The sequence below is a fragment of the Mus musculus genome, chromosome 8 (assembly GCF_000001635.26).
Source record: "Mus musculus strain C57BL/6J chromosome 8, GRCm38.p6 C57BL/6J".
In the NCBI taxonomy this organism is placed as follows: domain Eukaryota; kingdom Metazoa; phylum Chordata; class Mammalia; order Rodentia; family Muridae; genus Mus; species Mus musculus.
In genome coordinates, this window is record NC_000074.6 from 93,496,545 (window position 1) to 93,519,466 (window position 22,922).

Consider the following 22,922-nt stretch of genomic DNA (forward strand, 5'->3'; position numbering starts at 1 on the left):
CAGACCAGGATACATGAAACATGTCTGAAGACATTCATTCTAGTCCAGGATTTAAAACAGACTTCTGAAGAGGAAGTATACGTAGACCGAGCATGGACTTGTGGATTCTGAATCAAAGTGAGCATCAAATATCAGTGAACTGAAAATAAAGATGTCTGGGGCCCATGCAGGGAGCTTCTACTTCATTGTACCTGGAGATTGGTCAGCCACTGGATACTAGAATATTCATCAAAATGATTCCTCTACAGCCCAAAGAGGGGAGTCACAACCAAACAACCAAACAAAAAGACATCATGAGGTGGTCTGAATTTGCTTGGTCCAGGGAGTAGCACTATTAGGAGATGTGACCTTATTGGAGTAGGTGTGGCCTTATTAGAGGAAATACGTCACTTTGGGGTAGGCTTTGAGACCCTCCTCCTAGCTGCCTGGAAGCCAGTCTTCTCCTGTTTGCCTTTGGAACAAGATGTAGAACTCTCAGCTCCTCCATCACCATGCCTGCCTGGATGCTGCTATGTTTCTTGCCATGATGATAATGGGCTGAACTTCTGAAACTGTAAGCCAGCCCTGATTAAATGCTGTCCTTTATAAGAGTTGCCTTGGTCATGGTGTCTCTTCACAGCATTGGTAACCCTAAGATACACAAACTTTCGTGTATATGTCAACTTCAAATCCACAACACATCAGATTGCATGTGAAGAGAAAGGGATAGGCCTCTATGTCTGGGTGACTTGGAAATGTCACTAGAAAGACACTTGCCAAAATTAGAACCCTACTCAAGGATGCTGGACATGGACAGTGTAAATGAAGCATGCAATATTGTTTTATGTAGTAGTAACATAATGCATTGTGTTCACATGTGTGTTCACATGTGTATACATGACACATGTGTGTGCATGTGGAAAACAAAGGACAGTATCAGGTGTCACCCTCCCTCAGGAATGCAGCCCATGCCCTTTAAGACAGGGTCTCTCACAGTCCTGGAGCTCACTGATGAGACTAGATTGGTTGGCCAGTGACCCAGGGATCCTTTAGTCTCCACCTCCCCAACATGAGGATTAGGGGTGCTTACTACAACACCCAAAATTTGTATGTGGAGTCTGTTGCTCACACTTGGAAAACAAGCACTCTATTGACTGCCCCAACCCTGTAACTTTTTTGTTTTGTTTTGTTTTGTTTTGTTTTGTTTTGTTTTGTTTTAAATAAGTGCTTCTAGCTGATAGTTTTTCCAAACATCAAGATAAGAAAGAGTTCTCAACAACTGCAGAGGTCATGAAATTTTCCATTTCCCTTACTAATGGAGGGACCTCTTTCTAGAACCATAGAGAGATCCAGGTATCTCTGATCTACCTATTCCAAAACCACTTGAGCTAGAGACAGCCCACAGTGTTGGATGGTGCATTCAGAGAGTAAGTAGAGGCAGAGAGAGACTGGCTCTGGAAGAGCATGACAGCTTCCTGAATGATATCAGAGACAGTCTTGAGGAAGACCTGTCTTCCAACGTGTACCAAAGCTCTCCAAGGGTTCCCAGCACATGCGATCAGGACTCTGCTGACTCCAGAATTTGTTTTTATTTCCTAGAGAAGTTGAAATGACAGCTTTGAATACAGAGTTCCTCCAATAAAATTAGCCCACTACCAATTACATTTTTTTTTTCTTTTTTTGGCGTGGTCTGAAAAATGTACTTCTGGGCAGTCCGAGCCAGTCTGTCAGTTGGAGATGTTTGAGCCAGATAAACCCAAAGTTACTGTCATCACAGAAACTTGTTTGTACATCATGTATAATCCTGAAGCGGTCACAGCAAAAACAAGACACTGGGACCAGTTATCCAGGTATACAGGAGGGATATAAAGAGTAAGAGTGTCACCTTACTGTTTTCGAATGGTGACAAGAACACACAGACAGACAGACAGACACACACACACGCACACGCACACACACACACACACACATCTCTGCCAGGTGGCTAACTTGATTCTATCCTTTTTCTCGTAAATGTGAGTTCTCCAAAGGGACCCTACAGCTTTGCTCTAAATCAAGTTCCCTCTCTTCTAAATCTTAACACACCTTGCCTTTCCTGAGTAGCACTCACTAAACTTACACCATAAGATCTTCAGAGATGTGGATCTTTCCTAAACCCCACTGTACCCATTGGGGACATACCTGGCATATATGATGCACTTGGCGTAGCTTTGATGAATTGGGGAATCACCTTTAACCACATCATCGAAGCCTCCTTTCTTCTTGTCCTTGGCCTGACCCTTGCTGTCTGGCTTTAGACCTCCACACCCCTGGACCTTGAATGATGTCAGAGCAGAACCTTCCCAGCAGGTGCCCCTCCCCCACACATCCCACTAAGACACAGCTCAAACCAAGAGGTGCCAAGACGTGGCTCATACTAAAAGCTACACTACACTGGGGCTAAAGGACTCCTATTGTATCCGATAGCTGCATCCTGAGTGCTGGGGGAAGGGGTAGTAGAAGGGGATTTATGAGAACAAATTAAATTGTGTTCCCTGCATACATTTTGCATTCTGGTTTTATTTCATATGAGTAATGGGATCATTCTGTGACAAGTAATGGGCCAGCCCTCCTCCAGACTCATTGAGAAAATTTCATTACCTTCCAAGACAAATTGAATTTTTCTTTTCTTTTCTTTTTTTTTTTTTTTGATGTTGAAAAGAATTTTATGAGGTTCATCCCTAAGCCCATAAAACACCAGCTAAAGCAGATTAGCGCACAGAAATCCCCAGGAAAGCAGCTCAGCTGGGAACAGGGATAATGGCTGAGGGAGAAACTTCGACAGAAGAAAATCAGAACCAAATACTGATGACTTCTAAGAAGCAGCGGAGAGAAGGACAGGCGACAGTAGTGATAGGAGGATTAAGGAGAACGTGGGACTGAGCAGCGCTTTGGAAGCAGACAGGATCAGGGGGAGGGTGTCTGTCCAAAACTCCACCCTCTGGTCTTTCAGTCTCCGCCCAGTGCTGATGTTCACATCCAGTTCCAGGTACTGTTCATTCTCATCATAGACTGGCCACGGAGGCAGGTCGGCACCGTTAGGATCCCTGGAAGTGAGAGCAGTCATCCAGTAAGATAGCCATCCTCAGACAACCAACTGCAGGGAGGCTGGCTGGCTCACTCACCCGCTCCTGGCAAAGTTAGCCCAGTATTTCATCATCTTCCTGCTTAGCAACTTCTCTTCCTCGGTGGCTTCCTCTGGAGGAGATGAACAGAAACAACTGCTTACCTGCTTCACAACGATCCCAAGACGCCTTCTATCCCTGAGCCCAGTCCGGCACCTCACAAGGAATCCTGGTTTCCATACAATGCAGGCTGAGCACACCTTTCTCATTGGTCCTCTGCTCTACCCATTCCCATTTGGACGCAGAGCTCTCTCTCTCTCTCTCTCTCTCTCTCTCTCTCTCTCTCTCTCTCTCTCTCTCTGTGTGTGTGTGTGTGTGTGTGTGTGTGACTGTCTCTGTTTCTCTATGTCTCTCTGTCTCTTAGTTTCTTTGACTCTCTCTGTCTCTCTCTGTGTCTCTCTCTGTCTCTCTCTGTCTCTCCAGCCATTCACTACTATCTGCTAAAGGTTGTTTCCAAGATGCCCCAGGACAATAATAAATTCCAAAGATATTACAGACTATCTATAAAACAATGTCATTTTACATATAGCATCGGCAACCCCTTCCCCTACACACACACGTAAATCACTTCTCCCTCACTTGCTATAACTCACACGGGACAGGTAAATCTTATCACTTCCCTGCAGAAACTTAGCTGCCAGATCAAAGGCAAGCACTGGTATCAATGTTTTGGATCCATTTAGGAAGATGGGCACATGGCACAGGTAGACACACCTCTCTATGCATTTGTTCCTGCATGGGCACGTTCTGCACCTTGTTCTTGTTGTGATCATAAAAAGAGAAAGAGCTATAAGAATGTGTTCTGGCGGGGTGTGGGGGAAAGAGGGTGCCCATGCTGAGGCATCCCTTCCCCCTGAGGGACCAGACACACACCAGAATAGTATAGTATAGTATAGTATAGTATAGTATAGTATAGTATAGAGTTTATTTAGGGCATAGGTAAGGGAGTTAAGAGAGTAGTAGAGGCAGAGAAAAGCAGAGAGAAGAAGAGAGTAGAGAAGGAGAGGCCAGCCAAGGCCACGTGGAGAAGAGGGGAAGGGAATGGGTTGTAAGGGGGCAAGAGGCAAGAGGAGAGGCAAGATGTATGAGGGAGAGGAGGGGCCAAGCAGCCCCTTTTATAGTGGACCAAGTCTACCTGACTATTGCCAGGTAATTGTGGGGAGGAGCACACCTGGCTACTGCCAGGAACTGTGGGGGTGGAGTTTAGACAGAATACCAACAGTTCTCACTGTAGAAGTTGGATCTGGAAATTGTATCTAAAGTTCTACATTGTCAGCTGTTAATCTGCCAGTTGTTTTTACAAACTTATAATATGCTCAGTGTTCAAACATGTGTATGTGCAATTAATTGCACATAAGTATAAAAGGTAGCATGTGTATCCAACATTCCACTGGTATTTACATGATATCTCATCTTTATTGGAGAAGGCAATTTTTTGTGTATGTTTTTATGCTTTCGCACATGTGGATATAATTACCCAAAACCTCTGCACACAGAATTGCTAGGCTAAGGACTGTTCACACTGTAAATGTTGATGGTTTTCTTCTAACATATGAAATTGTCTGTTCCCCGCACCTGCTAGAATAGACCAGCTAAAATGTACCATTCTTCCAAACCAGAATTGATTTAGGATAGAATGATTCACCAGCCAAGGATAGCCTGCTGCTCTCCTGCCTTGTCTGAAATTGAACGGGCTGCCTACATTAAAGGCCACCCACATGTCTACTTTTCCATTCAAGTTCAAGTTTTTATTAGCTTGTTTTTGTCGTACAGACTTCATAGACTCTAGAGTCTAAGGAATTTACCTCCCCAACACTAAGGCTAATCATTGTTTCCAGCTTGGAGAGGCCTCTCTTCACCCGGAGTGTGAGGCCACTGCTGAGGAAAAGCATGTATTAAGTTCCCACTGTTTGCTTTATGGCAATCATTTAGCTTCATCCTTAAAAGACAACAACAAAAAACAAACAAAGAGAACAAACAGAAATAAAAAACACCTTAGGGGTAGCTCCATCACCATTATCTATAAAATGAGGATGGATAGATAAACAAAACGACTAAACCACAATCCACAAATCTCAACGAAAGCTCTATCCTCCGTCAAACGTTGAATTAAGGGCCTCCATTTCATGGTGTTTTAAACTAAATGTTTTAGCAATCCTCCTATGGGGAATTTGCTTGTAACTTTTCAGTATCTCCCTCCCCTCCCCTTCTTCCTCTCCTCTTCCACCCTCTGTGTGTGTGTGTGTGTGTGTGTGTGTGTGTGTGTGTGTGTGTGAGTGCGCGCACGCTTGTGTAACATGTATACACTTGTAAACCGCTGAGCATATGAAATCCCATCCGCTCAGCGCTCAGCTCTTACTGACTCTTGCACAGAGGGGTGGGGTGGGATGAGCAGGGCACTTTACATAAGCAGTTCAGGAATTGACTCTTCTCACAGCTTTTCAAACATTCCATGTTCCTGCGAGAAGAGCCCACAACCACCAAACTCACCAAACATGACCACGTCGCCCTTCAGGAAAGGGCCTCCAAAAACGAAGCGGATTTCGTCTGTGTGGTCAGCCTTCACGAAGGCTGGCCTTGAGTTTTGAAAGCAATGGGGTCTGTGCTGAAACTCATAAAAATAGACAGGTCCACCAGAATCTGAAAAAAAAGGCAAAAAACATCAGGCAGGCATGGCCCTGCATCCCTACCTGTCAAGGCCAAATTTACAGACCCATAGGTGTTCTAGCTCAGAGAGGTTACATAAACCAGCCTGCATGCCTGCCTGCCTGCCTGCCTGCCTACCTTCCTTTCTTCTTCTCCCCCTTTCTTCCTTATTTGAGGCTGAAATTACCCTCTATGGCAGTCACCTTACCCCTAGTGACAAAGATGTGACTGACAACCCTAAGTACAAGCTGAGAAGGAAAGAATTCCAAAAAAACAAAAAAACTAAACAAACAAACAAACTTCCTGTCATTCACCCTGGTTCAGATGATTGGAAGTATCCAGAATTTCCCTCTTTCCAAAACAGTCTACACATATGCAACCATCCCATCTCCTTCTACTAAGGAGACACATCTACATCACACAGACATACTCGAGCACACAGGCACTCACATGCGAAAACACACACTTGCTCTCAAATTTTCCTCCAGTTGCTGGCTCACTTCTTGGCATCTCTTCCAACAAGACAGCATGATACATCTGCCTTATGCTTATTTCGTTCCCTCTCCTCATGTTTCCTTCTCAAATAGTCAAATGCACCTACTTCAAATGTAGAATTTGAGGAGCTTTTGTAAATTTATGCATAATCATTTACTCACCATACAGAATATGTCCATTAGCCCAACACAGAGAGAGAGAGAGAGAGAGACAGAGAGACAGAGACAGAGAGAGAGAGACTCTCTTTAATTCCTGCTGCCTTGCATTTGGCAGTGGTTTCTAAGATACAACATAAAATATACAGTTAACAAAGATAACATCAGTGAGGCAATATGCATCAACATTTAAAATCAGCATCCTGCTATACATCAACAGAGAAAGAAATCAACCTATAGCACATCTTATAAATTATTGCCAATACTTGCAAATCATATCTCAAATGGAGTTAGTCTGTACAAGGATTTATACAGTAGTCTGTACAATAGAAATATACAAAGAATTTCTAGAACAAAAAAAATTCTCAATTAAAAGAAAAGAAGAGCAAAGAAATTACACAGACATTTTGCTAAGAAACATGAAAATGTTTGGAAAATATTCCACATTTTCTCTTACATGTGGTGTGTGTGTGTGTGTGTGTGTGTGTGATTCTTTATAAACACACACATACATATGGAGGGATATCAAAAGAGAGGAAAGGTGAGGAGACAGGAGGCATAAGAGCAGTTGTTTAAGGGGAGGAAGGGAGCAAGCTACAGAATAGGATAGGGCAGGGAGATGGATATGTGTGGGGGGAGAATCAATGATATTCATATATGGAAATCTCACCATGACATCCATTGTTTTGTGGTTTGTTTGTTGTTGTTGTTGTTGTTGTTGTTGTTGTTGTTTTTGGTTTGGTTGGGTTTGGTTTGGTTTGGTTTGGTTTGGTTTGGTTTGGTTTGGTTTGGTTTGGTTTGGTTTTGGGTCTCTCAGTGTATCCCTGGCTGTCCTGGAACTCACTCTGTAGGCCAGGCTGGCCTCGAACTCAGAAATCCACCTGCTTCTGCCTCCCAAGTGCTGGGATTAAAGGCACCACTGCCCAGCCAGTGTATTTTTTTAAAAAACAAACAAACAAACAAAAACTTAATTTGAAAATGTCTGAAAAGCATATGGGAACATCCCGACCTTGTCTAACCATTGGAGAAACACATATCAACACCATAGTTGAACAACAACACTTCATCCAGGCATACATGTACATGATACTTATTCCTTCAGCAACTGCAGGAAGCAGGTGTTGGTGCAGCAGAGGGGCTGCTGTTCTCATGCTCAGTGGAGGGTATGAAAATCATCACAGCCATTGTGAGAGTAACACACAGTTCTTCCAAAGATAAAATGATTGTGAGGTCCAGGAATATGCATCTAAAAGAATGGGTAGCTCTAGACTCATGATAAAACAGCATTATTCACCATAATCAAAAGATAGATCCGCTCAAAGGACCATTTATGAGTGCATAAACAAACATGGTATATATAGGCAAAGAGTATTTCTCAGCCTGAGAAAGAAATTCTCATATGTGGTAGTGCATAGATGAACCTTGAGGCATTATGTTAATAAGCTAGACAAAAATGACAAATTTTGCATTTCATTTACAGGAAATATATAAAATGGTTAAAGTACTAAATGTTTGGTCGTACCTATTTTGACATAATACTTTAAATATGAAAACTATGTTGTTTGATTTTTTTTGCATGTTTAAGTTTTCATATTTCTTCTTGTTGATTTCTGATTTCACACCACTGTGATCACATTCCACCTTCTTGGATTCACTGAGATTTCTTCTGTGGTCAAATGTGTAGTTTATCCTGTGTATTGCATGTACAAGAGAGAACTGGAGACTCTGATAGCTGTCAGATGAAATGTTCTTAATGGCTGATTTATAGTTGTCTCATCTATTTCCCTCTTCAATACCTTGCATAAGTGTTCTGTCACTGGAAGTCAGATGTTAAGGTCTCCAACTATTATAATAAAACTATCCCTTCAAGCTTTTTCTGTCACATTCACTTCATATATTCTTTGGCTCTGTCCTACAATGCATGAAGGTTCTTAATTGTGATGCCTTCTTGGTGTAGTTGCCCTTTTATAATGTCCTCCACTATGTCTTGCCCTATTTCCTGTTCCAAAGTTGTTGAAAGTCTGGCATCCAAGAATGCCAACAACCCCCATAGAGGACAAACTTAGAGACCACCAAGAGACGCATGGTATCTAAAGCCAGAGATAAAATAAAGGCACTTCAAGGACACAGGATGAGTTGGTACTTGTCATCTGCGAATCAGATTATCATAGGATCTATCAAATGAAACGATGGTGGTCAGAAAGCATGGGGAAGACATATTTAAAGTGCCATGGCTGCTAACCAAGAGTCAAATATCTGGGTAAAACTGTCATTCGGAAAAGAAGGAGAAATTATGACATTTCCAAGTATACAGGATATAGCTAACAAACTTACCAGAGAAGGAAAGGGAGTCCTTTAAAGATTTTAAGCTGCGACGAAAGAATGCAGAAAGCATTTCAAATCCACATGAAAAGGCCAATAATACAGTAAAACTAAGTGTGTAAGTAAATGTGGAAGTCGCTCTTAACCCATTCTTGTTCACAACATCCCCTTACCTAAATGATTTTAAAGACAGTCTCAAAAAACAATTGTAAATTGTTTGTTAGAAAGATATGATATAGGGAGATATAAATTCAGTCTTGATAGCATAAAAGTTTTCTGCTATCAAGGGTAAATTGATAATAACTTGAATTTGATTATTATAACTTGAGTTGTGAATTTCAATTTTCAACATTAATTTAGAAAATAACTAAAAATTTCCCGGTTAAAAAAAGCAAGAGGGGATGAGAATTTATGCCCTAGAAAATTCTATTGCGAGAGAGGACAGGTGTCCACCTGGATTGGGAGGCGGCCTCAGCCTCAGCAGCAGCGGTCGCCATCTTGGTTCCGGGACTCAGCAGAACTTAGGAAATTAGTCTGAACAGGTTAGAGGGTGCGCCAGAGAACCAGACAGCTTCTGGGACGGGCAGAAGCACAGAGCCGCTGAGGCAGCACCCTTGGCGGGCCGCAGACAGCCGGCCACTGTCCGGACCAGAGGACAGGTGTCCGCCTGGCTCGGGAGGCGGCCTCAGCCTCAGGAGCATCGGTCACCATCTTGGTTCCAGGACTCCCTGGAACTTAGGATTTTAGTCTGCACAGGTGAGAGTCTGCACCACAGAAGCTGACAGCTTCTGGGAACTGCCAAAGCAACACAGCTTCTGAGAGAGGCCCTGTTTTGGGCCTTCTTCTTCGACCAGGAGGAGGTCCAAAAACAAGATATCTGCGCACCTTCCCTGTAAGAGAGCTTGCCAGCAGAGAGTGCTCTGAGCACTGAAACTCAGAGGAGAGAATCTGTCTCCCAGGTCTGCTGAGAGACGGTAACAGAATCACCAGAAGAACAATCTCTAAACAGAGTCAACTATAACTACTAACTCCAGAGATTACCAGATGGCGAAAGGTAAACGTAGGAATCCTACTAACAGGAACCAAGACCACTCACCATCATCAGAACCCAGCACTCCCACTTCGCCCAGTCCAGGGCACACCAACACACCCGAAAACCTAGACCTAGATTTAAAAGCATATCTCATGATGATGGTAGAGGACATCAAGAAGGACTTTAATAAATCACTTAAAGAAATACAGGAGAACACTGCTAAAGAGTTACAAGTCCTTAAAGAAAAACAGGAAAACACAATCAAACAGGTAGAAGTTCTTACAGAAAAAGAGGAAAAAACATACAAACAGGTGATGGAAATGAACAAAACCATACTAGACATAAAAAGGGAAGTAGAAACAATAAAGAAAACTCAAAGTGAGGCAACACTGGAGATAGAAACCCTAGGAAAGAAATCTGGAACCATAGATTTGAGCATCAGCAACAGAATACAAGAGATGGAAGAGAGAATCTCAGGTGCAGAAGATTCCATAGAGAACATCGGCACAACAATCAAAGAAAATGGAAAATACAAAAAGATCCTAACTCAAAATATCCAGGAAATCCAGGGCACAATGAGAAGACCAAACCTACGGATAATAGGAGTGGATGAGAATGAAGATTTTCAACTCAAAGGACCAGCAAACATCTTCAACAAAATTATTGAAGAAAACTTCCCAAATATAAAGAAAGAGATACCTATGAACATACAAGAAGCCTACAGAACTCCAAATAGACTGGACCAGAAAAGAAATTCCTCCCGACACATAATAATCAGAACAACAAATGCACTAAATAAAGATAGAATACTAAAAGCGGTAAGGGAAAAAGGTCAAGTAACATACAAAGGCAAGCCTATCAGAATTACACCAGATTTTTCACCAGAGACTATGAAAGCCAGAAGAGCCTGGACAGATGTTATACAGACACTAAGAGAACACAAATTCCAGCCCAGGCTACTATACCCAGCCAAACTCTCAATTACCATAGATGGAGAAACCAAAGTATTCCACGACAAAACCAAATTCACACATTATCTCTCCACGAATCCAGCCCTTCAAAGGTTAATAACAGAAAAAAACCAATACAAGAACGGGAACAATGCCCTAGAAAAAACAAGAAGGTAATCCCTCAACAAACCTAAAAGAAGACAGCCACAAGAACAGAATGCCAACTTTAACAACAAAAATAACAGGAAGCAACAATTACTTTTCCTTAATATCTCTTAACATCAATGGTCTCAACTCCCCAATAAAAAGACATAGACTAACAAACTGGCTACACAAACAAGACCCAACATTTTGCTGTTTACAGGAGACACATCTCAGAGAAAAAGATAGACACTACCTCAGAATAAAAGGCTGGAAAACAATTTTCCAAGCAAATGGTATGAAGAAACAAGCTGGAGTAGCCATCCTAATATCTGATAAGATTGACTTCCAACCCAAAGTCATCAAAAAAGACAAGGAGGGGCACTTTGTTCTCATCAAAGGTAAAATCCTCCAAGAGGAACTCTCAATTCTGAATATCTATGCTCCAAATACAAGGGCAGCCACATTCATTAAAGAAACTTTAGTAAAGCTCAAAGCACACATTGCACCTCACACAATAATAGTGGGAGACTTCAACACAGCACTTTCACCAATGGACAGATCATGGAAACAGAAACTAAACAGGGACACACTGAAACTAACAGAAGTGATGAAACAAATGGATCTGACAGATATCTACAGAACATTTTATCCTAAAACAAAAGGATATACCTTCTTCTCAGCACCTCATGGTACCTTCTCCAAAATTGACCACATAATAGGTCACAAAACAGGCCTCAACACATTCAAAAATATTGAAATTGTCCCATGTATCCTATCAGATCACCATGCACTAAGACTGATCTTCAATAACAAAAAAAATAACAGAAAGCCAACACTCACGTGGAAACTGAACAACACTCTTCTCAATGATACCTTGGTCAAGGAAGGAATAAAGAAAGAAATTAAAGACTTTTTAGAGTTTAATGAAAATGAAGCCACAACGTACCCAAACCTTTGGGACACAATGAAAGCATTTCTAAGAGGGAAACTCATAGCTCTGAGTGCCTCCATGAAGAAACGGGAGAGAGCACATACTAGCAGCTTGACAACACATCTAAAAGCTCTAGAAAAAAAGGAAGCAAATTCACCCAAGAGGAGTAGACGGCAGGAAATAATCAAACTCAGGGGTGAAATCAACCAAGTGGAAACAAGAAGAACTATTCAAAGAATTAACCAAACGAGGAGTTGGTTCTTTGAGAAAATCAACAAGATAGATAAACCCTTAGCTAGACTCACTAGAGGGCACAGAGACAAAATCCTAATTAACAAAATCAGAACTGAAAAGGGAGACATAACAACAGATCCTGAAGAAATCCAAAACACCATCAGATCCTTCTACAAAAGGCTATACTCAACAAAACTGGAAAACCTGGACGAAATGGACAATTTTCTGGACAGATACCAGGTACCAAAGTTGAATCAGGATCAAGTTGACCTTCTAAACAGTCCCATATCCCCTAAAGAAATAGAAGCAGTTATAAATAGTCTCCCAGCCAAAAAAAGCCCAGGACCAGACGGGTTTAGTGCAGAGTTCTATCAGACCTTCAAAGAAGATCTAATTCCAGTTCTGCACAAACTTTTTCACAAGGTAGAAGTAGAAAGTACTCTACCCAACTCATTTTATGAAGCCACTATTACTCTGATACCTAAACCACAGAAAGATCCAACAAAGATAGAGAACTTCAGACCAATTTCTCTTATGAATATTGATGCAAAAATCCTCAATAAAATTCTCGCTAACCGAATCCAAGAACACATTAAAACAATCATCCATCCTGACCAAGTAGGTTTTATTCCAGGAATGCAGGGATGGTTTAATATACGAAAATCCATCAATGTAATCCACTATATAAACAAACTCAAAGACAAAAACCACATGATCATCTCGTTGGATGCAGAAAAAGCATTTGACAAGATCCAACACCCATTCATGATAAAAGTTCTGGAAAGATCAGGAATTCAAGGCCCATACCTAAACATGATAAAAGCAATCTACAGCAAACCAGTAGCCAACATCAAAGTAAACGGAGAGAAGCTGGAAGCAATCCCACTAAAATCAGGGACTAGACAAGGCTGCCCACTTTCTCCCTACCTTTTCAACATAGTACTTGAAGTATTAGCCAGAGAAATTCGACAACAAAAGGAGATCAAGGGGATACAAATTGGAAAGGAGGAAGTCAAAATATCACTTTTTGCAGATGATATGATAGTATATATAAGTGACCCTAAAAATTCCACCAGAGAACTCCTAAACCTGATAAACAGCTTCGGTGAAGTAGCTGGATATAAAATTAACTCAAACAAGTCAATGGCCTTTCTCTACACAAAGAATAAACAGGCTGAGAAAGAAATTAGGGAAACAACACCCTTCTCAATAGTCACAAATAATATAAAATATCTCGGCATGACTCTAACTAAGGAAGTGAAAGATCTGTATGATAAAAACTTCAAGTCTCTGAAGAAAGAAATTAAAGAAGATCTCAGAAGATGGAAAGATCTCCCATGCTCATGGATTGGCAGGATCAATATTGTAAAAATGGCTATCTTGCCAAAAGCAATCTACAGATTCAATGCAATCCCCATCAAAATTCCAACTCAATTCTTCAACGAATTAGAAGGAGCAATTTGCAAATTCATCTGGAATAACAAAAAACCTAGGATAGCAAAAACTCTTCTCAAGGATAAAAGAACCTCTGGTGGAATCACCATGCCTGACCTAAAGCTTTACTACAGAGCAATTGTGGTAAAAACTGCATGGTACTGGTATAGAGACAGACAAGTAGACCAATGGAATAGAATTGAAGACCCAGAAATGAACCCACACACCTATGGTCACTTGATCTTCGACAAGGGAGCTAAAACCATCCAGTGGAAGAAAGACAGCATTTTCAACAAATGGTGCTGGCACAACTGGTTGTTATCATGTAGAAGAATGCGAATCGATCCATACTTATCTCCTTGTACTAAGGTCAAATCTAAATGGATCAAAGAACTTCACATAAAACCAGAGACACTGAAACTTATAGAGGAGAAAGTGGGGAAAAGTCTTGAAGATATGGGCACAGGGGAAAAATTCCTGAACAGAACAGCAATGGCTTGTGCTGTAAGATCGAGAATTGACAAATGGGACCTAATGAAACTCCAAAGTTTCTGCAAGGCAAAAGACACCATCAATAAGACAAAGAGACCACCAACAGATTGGGAAAGGATCTTTACCTATCCTAAATCAGATAGGGGACTAATATCCAACCTATATAAAGAACTCAAGAAGGTGGACTTCAGAAAATCAAATAACCCCATTAAAAAATGGGGCTCAGAACTGAACAAAGAATTCTCACCTGAGGAATACCGAATGGCAGAGAAGCACCTGAAAAAATGTTCAACATCCTTAATCATCAGGGAAATGCAAATCAAAACAACCCTGAGATTCCACCTCACACCAGTCAGAATGGCTAAGATCAAAAATTCAGGTGACAGCAGATGCTGGCGAGGATGTGGAGAAAGAGGAACACTCCTCCATTGTTGGTGGGATTGTAGGCTTGTACAACCACTCTGGAAATCCGTCTGGCGGTTCCTCAGAAAATTGGACATAGTACTACCGGAGGATCCAGCAATACCTCTCCTGGGCATATATCCAGAAGATGCCCCAACTGGTAAGAAGGACACATGCTCCACTATGTTCATAGCAGCCTTATTTATAATAGCCAGAAGCTGGAAAGAACCCAGATGCCCCTCAACAGAGGAATGGATACAGAAAATGTGGTACATCTACACAATGGAGTACTACTCAGCTATTAAAAAGAATGAATTTATGAAATTCCTAGCCAAATGGATGGACCTGGAGGGCATCATCCTGAGTGAGGTAACACATTCACAAAGGAATTCACACAATATGTACTCACTGATAAGTGGATATTAGCCCAAAACCTAGGATACCCAAGATATAAGATACAATTTCCTAAACACATGAAACTCAAGAAAAATGAAGACTGAAGTGTGGACACTATGCCCCTCCTTAGAAGTGGGAACAAAACACCCTTGGAAGGAGTTACAGAGACAAAGTTTGGAGCTGAGATGAAAGGATGGACCATGTAGAGACTGCCTTATCCAGGGATCCACCCCATAATCAGCATCCAAACGCTGACACCATTGCATACACTAGCAAGATTTTATCGAAAGGACCCAGATGTAGCTGTCTCTTGTGAGACTATGCCGGGGCCTAGCAAACACAGAAGTGGATGCCCACAGTCAGCTAATGGATGGATCACAGGGCTCCCAATGGAGGAGCTAGAGAAAGTACCCAAGGAGCTAAAGGGATCTGCAACCCTATAGGTGGATCAACATTATGAACTAACCAGTACCCCGGAGCTCTTGACTCTAGCTGCATATGTATCAAAAGATGGCCTAGTCGGCCATCACTGGAAAGAGAGGCCCATTGGACACACAAACTTTATATGCCCCAGAACAGGGGAACGCCAGGGCCAAAAAGGGGGAGTGGGTGGGTAGGGGAGTGGGGGTGGGTGGGTATGGGGGACTTTTGGTATAGCATTGGAAATGTAAATGAGCTAAATACCTAATAAAAAATGGAAAAAGAAAAGAAAATTCTATTGCAAAAGAAGGCAGTCATAGAGAAAAACAAAAAACAAACAAACAAAGCAAACTGCTGTAAGGGACATCGAAAACAAACAGCAAAATGGTAGAAGTTAGTCAGTCCTGCAGGACCACTGGGCCCTGCTCATTTTCCTTTCTTCTTTTCTCTTTCAGACGGAGTGTCTCAAATGGCACAGCTAAGGCCTGTGTTCTTTCCCTCATGTGCTCAGAGCTGTGACGGATCCCTGGAATAACTTGTTCATTTCAGCTAGTGTATCTTTCCACTACATTCAGTTTCTTCTCAGTATTAAGAAATAAATTCTATATCTGTATGGCCACTATTGAGTGATAATTTAGATTCATGGTTTCCTTTAGACATTTGAACATATCTTAAAAGGTAAATTTTCACTCAGGCGGTGGTGATACGGCAGTTGGCCTACCTGCCATTCCATATTTAAAATAATTGATTTAGAAGTTTTTGTTTGGTATTTGTCATGTTCGGAGTTCCTCAAAAAATTTGGTTTTCCTGTATGTAAGCAATAAGGTCTTGTTTCTTTGTCTATTTTAATTTAAAAAACAACAACAACAACAACAACAGAAGTTCTGGTGTGGAAGTGATGGAATCTAATCCTACTAACTGCCTAGAATTGTGTTTGGGGGATCTGCAGTTGTTGTTGTTGTTGTTGTTGTTGTTACTGATGCTCTATACTAACTTTATAAAGTGGTTACTGTGGCCTATTTTCTGTTACTTAGTGATCAGCTTATAACATAGTAAGCCAGCTGAGCTTTCCATAAATCTCTGGGACCAATGACACAAACCAAGCAGGGAAAGAAAAACAGGAGCTCACATCACAGTCCTTTCAGTTAGACTCCTTTGAGCGTGCATGTGTGCTTACATGCATTTGTGTGTGCGCGCACGCGTGTGTGCTGAGATTAAAGGAATATGCTTTCCTTTTTTAAAATTTTTCCTCATTTTTGAAAATTTTATACATGTATATAATAAGACTATACCTGCCCTCTCTTTACCTCCCCCAACTTCATATTTTTTAACTTTACAACCTACTAACCCAGTTAGTGCTGCCCATATGTGCCTGGGTGAGGTGACCCACTGAAACACTGGCAAACAACCAGCGTCCACATCCACAAAATTTATTCTCTCTACCCCAGCAACTGTCCCTTAGCCTCTCAGTGAGGAGTAAGGCCTGCTCAATTATCCTAGTTCAAGGATAAGTCCTAAAATCAAGTGAATTGTATCTCCTTTAATTTTGTTATACTTGCTCAAGTTTGATTTGGCCATTCTGGTATTTTCATGTGAATTTTAGAATTAGTTTGTTAATCTCTTCAAAACTGTTACAAAAGAATTGAGGTTGTTTTGAACTGCATCTACAGATACCCCCCCAACCCCACCCGCCTACCTCCCCTACCCTTCATTCCTCTCACCCCCTTCTGCATCCTTTGAACCATTTAAATTAGTCTTCCACTCTCTTATCATTCAGTTAAAGTCAGTGTCAAGGTCACCAGCGACTTCTGTGTAGTCAAACTTAACAGTCAACTCAGCAGTCCTCACCTTGTCTGTCACTAAGAAACATAATGCAGCAGTGACCTCCCATGGCAACCTGGCCCATGGCCTCTGTCCCTCTCTGATGTCACTGCACTTATCACCATTGAACACAGTCTACATTAATTTGTTTATTTCTTTTTTCCGGTCTTTCTCACTAGAACAGTGGCAGGGTATTTATTCTGCTCGCTGCCAAACTTACAGGATATAGAACAGAACCAAGTGCAAAGGAACTCACTGGTAAGCATTTGTTGCAAGAAAAACAGAGGGAAGGGGGAGATGAAGACGAGGGAGGGGGATGGGGAGTAATGGATAAAGGGAGAAGATTACTCCCCAATGATTTTTCTTCCATCTTATTTTCCCCCTTCTCCTATAGCTAAGATGTTTTGAAAAGACAACCAGCTCCAGAGAGAGAAATGAAGAAAGAAAAGGACTGAAACAATAAGTAGTCTGTGTTCTCGAGCCACAAAGATGACTACAGTGTTCATCCACTGTGAACACACCAAAGAGATCCTCACAGCGAAGGAGTCCAGGGATGGGTCCTCAGTAGGCAACATGGACCCCAGGACCTCCTGGCTCACTCTGTCCTTGAAAGGTGCTCTTCAGGGACTTACCTCTGTGATATCGAGCTGTAACCAGCCCGGGAACCACAAAGAACACATCTCCAAACAAGTCCAGTAAAGTGTCTCGGATGTCGGTCGGAGAATGCTTGCCATGGAAGTACTCTTTAGTCACAATGTACAAATGCTGGGTGGGGATATGCTGTGAAAAGAAAGGAAGAAAGGAAAGAAGGAAGAAAGGGAGGGAGGGAGGGAGGGAGGAAGGAAGGAAGGAAGAGGAAAAGTGAAGGGGAAGGAAAAGAAACAGAGAAAAAGAAAAAAGAAAAGTTCACGGTCCTAGGAAAACCAAGTCAACAATGGCCATCCTGTTAATTAAGCATTCGCCTGTGAAGGTCAAGTTGTAAATTCTCTCTACACATTTCTCATTTCACCCACACAGCAATCCTAGTATGCATTAAGAATAACACCATAGATTTGGAAATTTAGACATGAAGAGAATAAATGGTTGATCCAAACAGATAGAACCACAATTCTTTCACAAGACTGTATTCAAACCCCATGCCCTGGGCTCCACACAATACACATTGGTGGTGCTCATGGCAAAATGAAAATCCAGGGTCTTGTGTCCCAAAGTTATTAAGAATTTCTGGGTGTGGACAGCAGAGCATCAAAAAGAAACAGCCAGAAGTGGTGTAGGACACACAGGCCACGCATCCACAAAACTGTCCCTGCCCTGGGACAAGCTCTGCTTCTAAGCCATTCAGTGTCTTGCAGCCTCAGTCCCTTCATCTGTCCTTTTAAAAATTACATTTTTAAAATTCTAAGGACGGCATGAGAGGACAGGCAGAGCACATTGCCTGGCAGATAGCTTGTCTTGGAGCTCTTGGTTTCTGATCACCACTGCTGAGCGCTTACATTGGACAACTGAGTGTCTTCCTTGACCCAACTCCAGCTGCCTCTCTAACCTTGTTCTTATCCTGAGCACCAGTGGCAGACTGTAGAAGGTCAACGTTTTGAGGATCCAAAGGTCTCTCACCATGATGACTGTGTAAAGGGGTCCAATGATCTAGGGAGTCCTTGGAAATTTACTTCGGCAGCCCAGCCTTGGGCACATTTCTGTGGATTTTGGAGGTAAAGCTCCATAGGATACATCTGGGAGTGCAGCTGAGACTCACTCTTCAGGACTTCAGAAGGCTAAGGTTGCTTTAGTCAGGCTCATGACAAGAGAAGACTTCAGCAGTCAAGGCTCTGGTACAAAAGCCTATTCACTTGGACTATGAGATGAACAGACCTTATGGGCCTGGAGGTGTCCAGAGTAGAGAGGCTGTCAGCCACCGAGAAGCCACCAGAAGATGGTCACAAGGTGGACTCACAGGCTTCTGGAGAAAGGCCAGGGAACTGCTCACCATTTCTGAAGCAGTTCTTGCATGTTACCAGGTCTTTCTCAGAGAGGCTGCACATCACTCTTCATTCTTGTGCCTGCCTTTCAAGAAAACCTACTTACCACCCCTGAGATTCAGCTCAAGATATTTTCAGCATTTGAAATGCCTCTCCTCTTCTCCAGTGTCCCTTTCCCTATGACCCAGACCAGTAGACATCTCCTCCAAGGGGACATCTACCATCCAGCTGGAGAGAACCCATTACTCAATGTATCTCTTGAATATTCTTCAATCTTCAGGCTCAGTTCATTCCATTGGATAGTCAAGACTCACTACATATCCCTCTTCCCATTCCAGGGGCTCACCCAGGCAGGTCCCTCTACAGATAGAAGAAGCCTCCTTTGTTTCTTAGCATATCAATGAATTCACACTCCATCTCTGGCATCCAACAGTCTCATGAGTCCTCCCTGGCTGCAGTTACCCCCACAGCTGATCTATCCATATTCTCCAGCTCCCAGTTGGTCCTGCTAGGTCCCATGTTCCACTCACTCGAGATTCCCTCAAACTATTTCTCCTTGCAGGGAGCTACCCAGATCCCCCTGTGGACATCACAGGCCATGGTGCTCTGCATCAATGTCACAGCCATGGTCATATCTGTCCACCTCACACCACATCCCATTGCAAGGGAAAGTGCTAGAGTGTTTGATCTCAGTAAATACATGTTCCATCAACTTTGACAATGAACTTGGGCACTGAGATTATGCTAAATAAATGTCATGGAAAGGAATATAACAGGAGGAAGCAGATAGGAAAGAAATAAGTTGATCGCCACATCCTTTATGTTTAGAGTTAGACCTGATGCAGATGTTATGTTTGTTTCTAAAATCTGAAAAGTTAACACTGTTAATGTTGGAACTTAAAATAATACCTGATGGCCACATAGTAAATATAGAACTTTAGCACCTTGCATATTTCATAATTCATAACTTTCCAAATGATAGTCAGATGATTCAGGACATGTGCTGGTGTGTAACATTCTTGGGGGGAGAAAGTACCCCAAAAATCCACATTAATATGTCCCCAAAACAGATGAATAATGGCATAAATAAAGAAAATGAATGCTTAGAAGTGAAAAGGCCCAGGGGCCACAGCTCACCTTTGGCTAATATGAGGGTAACAAAAGACTTTGGGTTTTTAGAGCTCGTAGGACTTAAGAATTGTGAGAATAAGGGATTGTGAGCCAGCGATGAGTCTACTGAATTAATTCATCAATTAACAAGTCACTGTGGAATGTCTGTACTCTCAGCTCTATCCATGTGTGGAGGGCAGGGATTTTTACCAAGTGAATGAATGACTGGAGAGTCACATCACCCACAGTCACTTACCAGCAAAGTATGTATCAAGGTGAGAGCAGTAGACTCATTGGAGCCGAGGAGAATCTCAGGAGTGTCTCTCTGTGGAGAGAAACAGGGTATCCTCTGTGAGCCATCTGAGCATCAGAAAGTGAAACAGGACCAGGACATGCAATGTTTTCCAGTGGAGACTGAAAAGAGAAGAGCCTTTCAGCCCCAGGTAGCCGTGCATAGTAGCAGCTTCAGTTATCGGTTGGTCAAAAGTGTCTTATTGAAGGAAGCCATCCCCTATCAGACCTGTGGCCTTGTGTAGCTCCAGTGGTTATGGGCTAACAGCTGGATTAAACTCGTATGTTGAAATGCTGAACACCCCTCCCCAACCCCTGTACATCAGAGCATATCAGTATTTTGTATTTAAAGCAGTGATGCTAATTCAATAAGGCCACTAAAGGCACCCAGACACACAGATACTAGAATCCAAGCATAAAGACACACTACACTGAACCCAGTAAGGAAGTGACCATTCACAAGTCAGAGAGAAACCAAACTTGTAACAGCTTGGTCTCAGGCATGGAGGAACTAAGAGAAGATGCACTTCTATGGTTTAAGACATAAGACTCACTTTGTTATACTGATCTAAACTGATACACACTTAACTTTGACCCCAGATTCACAGAGAAGCCAGTGGCATGTTACTCTCTTTCCAAAACCTTTTCAGTCATGATTGGTAAGAAGCCAGTATTAGAGTGGTAAGACTGGGGGGTCAAGGACCTTTCAGGGGGGGCTTGGATGAGGGCTGTGGTGAATCTGCAAATAATTCCTCATGTCTCAGATTCCTCACTTGGGAGATCAAAACAATGTACTGCCCATAAAGAGCGTGATGCTGGAATAGAGAGTTGTTCTTTGGAAAGCATTCACAATGGTGGTCCTTACATGGCAGAAGCTCCAAATAATTGCTTAATGATTATTTCCTGGAAGTACTACAGCTTAAAAACATGAGCAGGTAAACGTCCAGTTCACTAGTCAAATAAATGTACTTGGAAATCTTGTCATCTTCTTCCCTGACAGTTTCCCACCGACATGTTTTAGGAACTGGATTTGGCTTAAGTCTCCAGTAAACAGGAACAGATTTGGCTGAAATCCATAGACATCCATAGTCTCCCCTGAGTGATGCAGATCTGAGTACTGGCTGCCCCCTTATCCTCAGCATTATTCCAAGAGATAGCATTTGCTGAGAGCTTACAATATGCCAGGCTATTTAATGTGTTTCCATCTTAAAAAGCAGTTGGCTAGGAGACAGGAACACTACTCTCATCCTCTGAAGGGCAGTATTTTTTTTTAACTATAAAGTAGAAGAGATGGTGTCTGTTTGCAAGTTCTCATTCAGGTGGTATGTGGAAGGCACTCCAGAGATTGGTCACGGTGGTTACAATCATTGGTTCCTTTATTTCTTAGTACTCTCTCCCTGCTACCCTGATAGTTTAAAACATAGAGGTTGGTCTAGGAAAGTGAGCTTTGATGTCATAATGAATTTGACCTCTCCTCAAAACTTCTAAAGCAGATGGAAAGCTTTTCCCAGATTCCAGAAAGTGTCCCTCCCTCTGCTTACCCAGGCTTCTGTTCAACCATCCAGCACCCTCCTCAGAGGGGCTTACCCTCATTGCTCTCTGACACTCCTGAACATAACTCCTTCCCACCCTGTGTTCTTCATTGCAGTGGACATGCTCTGAAAGCATCTTTTAATTATACATACCTACTATGTGACCCTGGAGAATGTGACCAGACAGGAAGCAGGAAGCTGTGGATGTCCACTATCGAAGGTTTGGGGTTCCTAAGTGTATACAATGTCTCTACATTTCATTATTCTACTGCAAGAAGCAAACTTGGAAAGTGTTCTTGGAAGTCAAAATGCCTGGACCAAGACTGGATATAATTTGAAGGAATAAAGTTTCCCAAATCTGTCATAGTAAATGTAGGGGTATTTTGTGTTTTGTTTTGTTTTGTTTTGTTTTTAGTAAAGCCAAATGGATCCAACTCTCTCCTCTGTATACAGTTGCTTCTTTTGCAGTAAACCAGTATAAGGGTCAAGATGGACATACTGTTGATCCTCCAGTCTCCAGTTCGTCTTGCCTATAGTTTAGAAATGATTATGTCCAACCAAGTGTTCATGTGCTGGAAGTTTGATTCCCATTATAAATGTACTGTACAATGGTAAATCTCTAAGAGGTAGGACTTTGGCGAAAGTGATTAGGTCACAGGAGCACAGTCCTTAGAAGAGATGACTGTAATTCTCCTAGGACATGGTTAGTTTGCAAGAGGGTTATTACAAAGCAGGGCAGCCTCTTTATGCTGGACCCCTTTGCATGCACCCTTCCCCTTTCTACTTCTCCATCATGTGATATCATCTCCAATGCTGGAACCATACTGTTTTTACTTCTATTGGCCAAAATCACAAACCAAATAAATCCCCCCCCCTTAAGCAGACTATGACCCCTCTTCCAGTCAGTGGGAAGGTTATTGTTGCATAAATACCAATGGGCTCCCAACTCTTATCACACAGGGAGTCATCTATGGAAGCAAATAGTTGTCTTGCTA

General features: G+C 42.1%; 1 protein-coding gene across 4 annotated transcripts in view; it reads right to left on the bottom strand.

The window, feature by feature from the left end:
• Positions 1–2,518: 2,518 nt before the first annotated feature.
• The window catches only part of Ces5a (carboxylesterase 5A), a 36,817-nt gene continuing 16,413 nt past the window's right edge, over positions 2,519–22,922 (bottom strand). For all 4 annotated transcript variants that reach the window (XM_006531321.3, NM_001003951.3, NM_001381850.1 and 1 more), the window contains 5 exons: positions 20,361–20,429; positions 17,651–17,798; positions 5,634–5,783; positions 3,144–3,216; positions 2,519–3,065 (listed from right to left, as the gene is read on the bottom strand). In XM_006531321.3, coding sequence (XP_006531384.1) covers positions 2,834–3,065; positions 3,144–3,216; positions 5,634–5,783; positions 17,651–17,798; positions 20,361–20,429 — 672 coding nt within the window. In that variant the 3' untranslated portion in view covers positions 2,519–2,833. The remainder of the gene's footprint in view (positions 3,066–3,143; positions 3,217–5,633; positions 5,784–17,650; positions 17,799–20,360; positions 20,430–22,922) is intronic.